Source organism: Chelonoidis abingdonii, chromosome 11, assembly GCF_003597395.2.
Source record: "Chelonoidis abingdonii isolate Lonesome George chromosome 11, CheloAbing_2.0, whole genome shotgun sequence".
Classification (NCBI taxonomy): domain Eukaryota; kingdom Metazoa; phylum Chordata; order Testudines; family Testudinidae; genus Chelonoidis; species Chelonoidis abingdonii.
In genome coordinates this window covers 20,280,663-20,285,999 of record NC_133779.1, presented here as the reverse complement: position 1 = coordinate 20,285,999, position 5,337 = coordinate 20,280,663, and the positions used below count along the sequence as shown (strand labels likewise).

Sequence of the window (5,337 nt, the reverse complement as noted above, 5' to 3'; positions counted from 1 at the left end):
GGGGGAGGGCGAGGGCGGGGAGTGGGGACAGACAATGACTCTGTCCCGGCCCTCCCAGGAGCCAGCATGACATCAACACTCGGAAGAGCATCACTGAGTCACTGCAGGACGAGCAGGGCTTCCTGCAGAAGCGATACCCATCGCTGGCCAACCGCAACGGCACCCGGCACCTGGCCAAGACCCTCAACCGGTGGGTGCCAGCTGGGGCTCTGCTCTCCCTGGCGAGGGCCACTGGGGCCAGAGGACTAGGGCTGGGGAGGGGGCAGTTAAGGGATCTGTTGGAGAGAAGGGAAAGGATGGAGGGGTGTGTGCTGCCCTGGCAGACAGAATAGAAGTGAGCCCATTTACAACTGACCAGAAAGGGGGGTGTGGGTGAGGGTCATACCTGACCTCCTCCAGCAGAACTCAGTGCCACTAGAGAGTGGCCAGGAGCATGGGGGGCAGCACATGGTGGCAGGAGACCCTGGAGTCACCCCAGCAGAGGAGTTGAGCCCTTGCTGTCAGCACTGGGTGCCAGAATGATTCCCTGGAAATTCAGGAGCCGGGAGGCTGGGTTAGATGGACTCATTCCTGTGTCCTGCCCCAGGCTGCTGATGCACCACATCCGGGATTGCCTGCCGGAGCTGAAAACCCGGGTGAATGTGCTGACGGCCCAGTATCAGTCAGTGCTGCAGAGCTATGGGCAGCCCATTGAGGACAAGAATGCCACGCTGCTGCAGATCATCACCAAGTTCGCCACTGAGTACTGCCACACCATCGAGGGCACGGCACGGAACATTGAGACCTCAGAGCTGTGAGTGCTGGGGGGAGGCAGGAGCTGAGAGCTCAGGGGGCATGAGAGTGGCGATGCTGAGAGGCAGGGGTGTGTGGCCATTTTTGGAGGGGGGCTATGCTTTGGCTACTGTTTCTATTCTCCCTCTGAACCCTTCTGTGTCTCTTCCCCCCACCCCGCCATCCCGCCAGCTGCGGGGGTGCCCGCATGTGCTACATCTTCCACGAGACATTCGGCCGGACGTTGGAGTCCATCGACCCGCTGGCTGGGCTCACGATGCTGGACATCCTGACGGCCATTCGCAATGCCACGGTATGGTACCCCTCTGGGCTCCCCCTGGGCACTGCCCCTTCCACCGGCCCCTGTTCTATTAATTTAGGTGGAATAAATGGGCCACAGATGTTCCCATGGCCCAGTCACTGTCCCACATTAAACAGGGCGACGCAAGGTTTCGTACCCAGAGACCTCAGCCTGCCCAGCACCATGGCAAATGCCATCCACTGTCCTCGTAAACTCTTGTTAATGATACAGAGGAGACTGCAAAGCCATGGGCAGCATGTGAACAGCTGGCTTTGGAAGGCTAGCCCCTGGCTTGGCCCGTACCACCCTGCCCCTTCTGTCCTTTCTTTGCTGGAGCCTGAGCACCCCTGCCTCTGTGGTTGCCAGCCCCCCATGGTGCCCCTTACCAACCATGCCCCAGCCCTGCATGGTACAGGAACACCGCCTGACTCTACAAGGTAGGGAACCCTCCCCCATACGTACCACATTGGGGATGGTACCGGGCCATGACGGGGGGGGTAACAGACCATAGTGGGCTGCGGGGCGAGTGTGTGTACGTGCCCACCCCATGACACCCTCAGTCCCATCTCGCTGTGGCTGCCTGGGACTGACTAGTCCCCTCCTGGCTTTCTGTCCCTCACGGGAGTGGAGAATGGGATGAGGCTGGGTGGTGACGAGGGGTGGGGGATGTCTCTCTATCCCCACTGGAGAAGCCACTGCTCTGATGGGGTCCCTGCCTCCCCCTCAGGGCCCCCGTCCTGCCCTCTTTGTGCCCGAGGTCTCCTTCGAGCTTCTGGTGAAACGTCAGATCAAGCGTCTGGAGGACCCGAGCCTGCGCTGTGTGGAACTGGTGCACGAGGAGCTGCAGCGCATCATTCAGCACTGCTCCACCTACAACACACAGGTGCTCCATCATCCATCCTTGCTCCATGTACAACATGTGGGTACCTGGGAGCCCATCCAGCCCTGCTCCAGGTGCCCCCCAGGGGGGTGTCTGACCTTAGGCCAGTGCCTGTGGCTTGCCCCATGTTTTCCCCAAGGGGCTCTGCCGGCCCCTCCAGCTTTCCCTGTGGCACAGTGCATTCATCTGATAAAAGCATTACAGTGAGAACACAGCGTGAAACCATCCCCGTCACCAGACCTGCTTTGCCCCTGGTGTCCCCCGTCTTCTCCCTGAGCTCTCCAGAGTGCCTGCCGGCTTTGCCCCCTGGTTACGGTCTCGTGTCTGTTTCTGTTTCTGGGTTACACTCATCCTTGATACCAAAGACCCATCTCTATCTCCTGAGCCTCTCAGGCCTGCTCTGACCCAGTCTGTGCAATCCCCCTGGGGTGTGTGTGATGATTTGGGGGGTCCACCTGGACCAGTGAGGGGCTCTGTGGCCTCTGCTCTGTAACTTGGGTGCTGCGCAGCTGGAGTTGAATTCCCTGACCCCCATGTGCTCTGACAGTAAAATAAAACAGCATGCTATCAGGTGGTGTAACTACTTTTTTTTTACAGGCTGTGAAAAGCGCTGCCACGCTTGCTGGGGAAGTGTTGGGGTTCAGGGCCAGATTGGGCTTTAAATGTGGGCCCAAGCAGACCTCTGGCCTGTAGTCATCAAACACAGCTGGAGCAGTCTCTGGCTAAGCTGTGGGCCCATTTGTGTCCAGCACATCTCAGAATCTTTTGAAGTTTCAACATTTCCAAGATCTTACCCCTCTCTCTCCTCCCCCCGCACCAGGAGCTGCTGCGCTTCCCCAAACTGCATGAAGCGATTGTGGAGGTGGTGACAGGCGTCCTGCGGCAGAGGCTGCCCATCACCAACGAGATGGTAACACCTCATGCAGGGTAGGGGGCTGATATGGGTGTTGGGGTTGAAGTCTTTTTGCATTTTCAGGAAGATAACTTAAAAGGTGGATTCTCACTGGTTAATAACCATTAAACTATTTTAATTTGCAGCTAAATATAGTCTTTACACTAAGTGTGCTGCTTCTTTCTGCAAAGCAGGTGGATACACTAGATTTATTTACTAGATAATTAATAAAAACAATTAAATGCTGTTTCTGGGCATTTTTAATGGAATTCCAGTTTCCATCCAAATAGAGCTTGACACAAGTTACAAGTAAGAAAATTTAAGGTAATTTAAATGTGCTGAGTCCAGAAGAACAAATGTCAAGCAAAACATGTTTTGCATTGAAAACTAACTGATATATTCAACACAGGCCTTTCACTATGTCCTTTGAATGAAAGTTAAGTGTAAGAGGGGGAGGGATAGGCTCAGTGGTTTGAGCATTGGCCTGCTAAACCCAGGGTTGTGAGTTTAATCTGTCTGGGGATTGGTCCTGCTTTGAGCACTTCCAACCCTGACATTCTATGAGGACAAGATCTGCTAGTTGTTTCCCTCTTCCAGTCTGAGATTTTACAAGGATTCCAACTCCCAGCTTGGTTTTGAACGTTGAACAAACTGAAATGAAGTATTCTCTCTGCTATAGAAACCTGGTTTAACCTTCAACAAACTCTGGTTCCCACTGCTGAGCCAGTGACTTCCGTGGTTTGATGTCCTTTCAGCAGCAAGCATGTACTGCTTTTGATTAAAGTCCATTACAATTCTGGCAACTTGTGTTAAGGACTAAGCTTACAATACTCTCAATATTATTTTAAAGTTTCACAACAGAAATCACATTTATTGAGTTTAAATTAAATATTGTTTTGTTTTGAAGCTCAGGCCCCATCCCGTCTCTCTCCATGCAGGTTCATAATCTGGTTGCAATCGAGCTCGCCTATATCAACACCAAGCACCCGGACTTCATCGACACAGCGCTGGTGTCTGCCTCTGTCAGCAGCAGCAAGGTAATGCCTCTCTGCTCCTGTGTCCCACTGCTGAGCCTCTTCCCTTTTCCCCCCCCCCTTCCTCCACTGGATACCAGTGTCACCCCTCATGACGTGGTGGCCAGCTGGTCTCTGCTCTCCCCAGAATGACCCCCCTGCGGAGGGGATCCGGCGTTGGAAGAGCGACAAAGTGGAGAATGCTGGCATGGAAGAGAAGCCCAAGGGGAACACCCAGCCCCCCATGTATTCCAGCCCCAGTCGCTCCCATGCTGTCAATCTGCTGGACACGGTGAGTTACCCCCTTCCCACACAGGCAGGTGATGGTGAGGTAGTGACAGCAGGAGAGTGCTACTGGAACTGGAGATTGCCTGGCTTTATAACCTTACTGCTGTTATCCCTGAGGGGGAAGACCCTGCATGGTGGGACACCCTCCCACCCCCCCATTTCCCTTGAAGTCCCATCTCTTTTCCTACAGCCCATGCCGGCCACACGGAAGCTGAGCCAGCGGGAGCAGCAGGATTGTGAGGTGATCCGCAGACTCATCAAATCCTATTTCCTCATTGTGCGCAAAAGCATCCAGGACAGGTAAAATATTGGGGGCGGGGGGACGACAAGGGTGCAGCCCCTCTCCTGGACCCTTAAGGGCCATGGGGAGTTGAAAGGGCTTCAGATGGGTGCCCTTGTGACCTCTGCCCCTCCTCCACAGCGTCCCCAAGACGGTCATGCATTTCCTGGTGAACTATGTCAAGGACCATCTGCAGAGCCAGCTGGTTGGACAGCTATACAAGCAGCAGCTGCTGGACATGCTGCTCACAGAGTCAGAGGACATGGCACAGCAGCGCAAGGAGGCTGCTGGGCTGCTCCAGGTGAGGGAAGGGGTGGGGGTTTGTCTCTCTTCCCCCCTACCTGTGCTAATGACTTCTGTCTCCCATCAGGCCTTGCAGCGAGCCAACCAGACCATCTCTGAGATCCGGGAAACGCAACTCTGGTGAGGGGAGGTTGACTCACATGGTGCTACAAACACCCCTCTGCTGACCTGTGTGGATGTCGGGAGAAGCTGAGTTTCTACTCCCTTTGGGGAGGGAGGTGGGGTGAGGGACAGTGGCAGACACCACACACACCCCTCCCCCTGTTCTTTGCTGCCTGTGTATCTGAGCCGCTCTGATGGTGGGTTGGTGTTATGGAATAAAACCTGTTTGCACAACTGCCTAAAGAATTCACTGATAGCCAATGCCAGGTGCCCCAGAGGGAGTTACCTTTCACAGCCTCCTCAGGCAAGGAGTTCCACAACTTGACTGATCTCTCCTCATATGGGACCAGTATACTCCATGCTCCCTACTCTGTTTTTTGAATCTATATAAATACTATGTACAGATATGGTCGCCTCATCTCAAAAAAGATATACTGGTATCAGAAAAGGGAAACTTACACACTTAGGTTTCGCCATTAGCACCCTTCTGCTTAAAGGTACATACTA

At 54.3% G+C, this 5,337-nt stretch overlaps 1 protein-coding gene across 6 annotated transcripts in view; it reads left to right on the top strand.

Annotated features, from left to right (window-relative positions):
• The window catches only part of LOC116823437 (dynamin-1-like protein), an 8,968-nt gene extending 3,904 nt beyond the window's left edge, over window positions 1-5,064 (top strand). For 3 of the 6 annotated variants that reach the window (XM_032777962.2, XM_075070806.1, XM_032777961.2), the window contains 10 exons: window positions 59-190; window positions 587-793; window positions 964-1,084; window positions 1,800-1,955; window positions 2,773-2,862; window positions 3,783-3,881; window positions 4,006-4,149; window positions 4,336-4,445; window positions 4,567-4,726; window positions 4,796-5,064. In XM_032777962.2, the coding sequence (XP_032633853.1) occupies window positions 59-190; window positions 587-793; window positions 964-1,084; window positions 1,800-1,955; window positions 2,773-2,862; window positions 3,783-3,881; window positions 4,006-4,149; window positions 4,336-4,445; window positions 4,567-4,726; window positions 4,796-4,852 (1,276 nt within the window). In that variant the 3' untranslated portion in view covers window positions 4,853-5,064. Of the gene's footprint in view, window positions 1-58; window positions 191-586; window positions 794-963; window positions 1,085-1,799; window positions 1,956-2,026; window positions 2,542-2,772; window positions 2,863-3,782; window positions 3,882-4,005; window positions 4,150-4,335; window positions 4,446-4,566; window positions 4,727-4,795 lie in introns of those variants that run through there. The other 3 variants (XM_075070808.1, XM_075070807.1, XM_075070809.1) reach the window with 3 other exon arrangements.
• The last annotated feature ends 273 nt before the right edge of the window (window positions 5,065-5,337 follow it).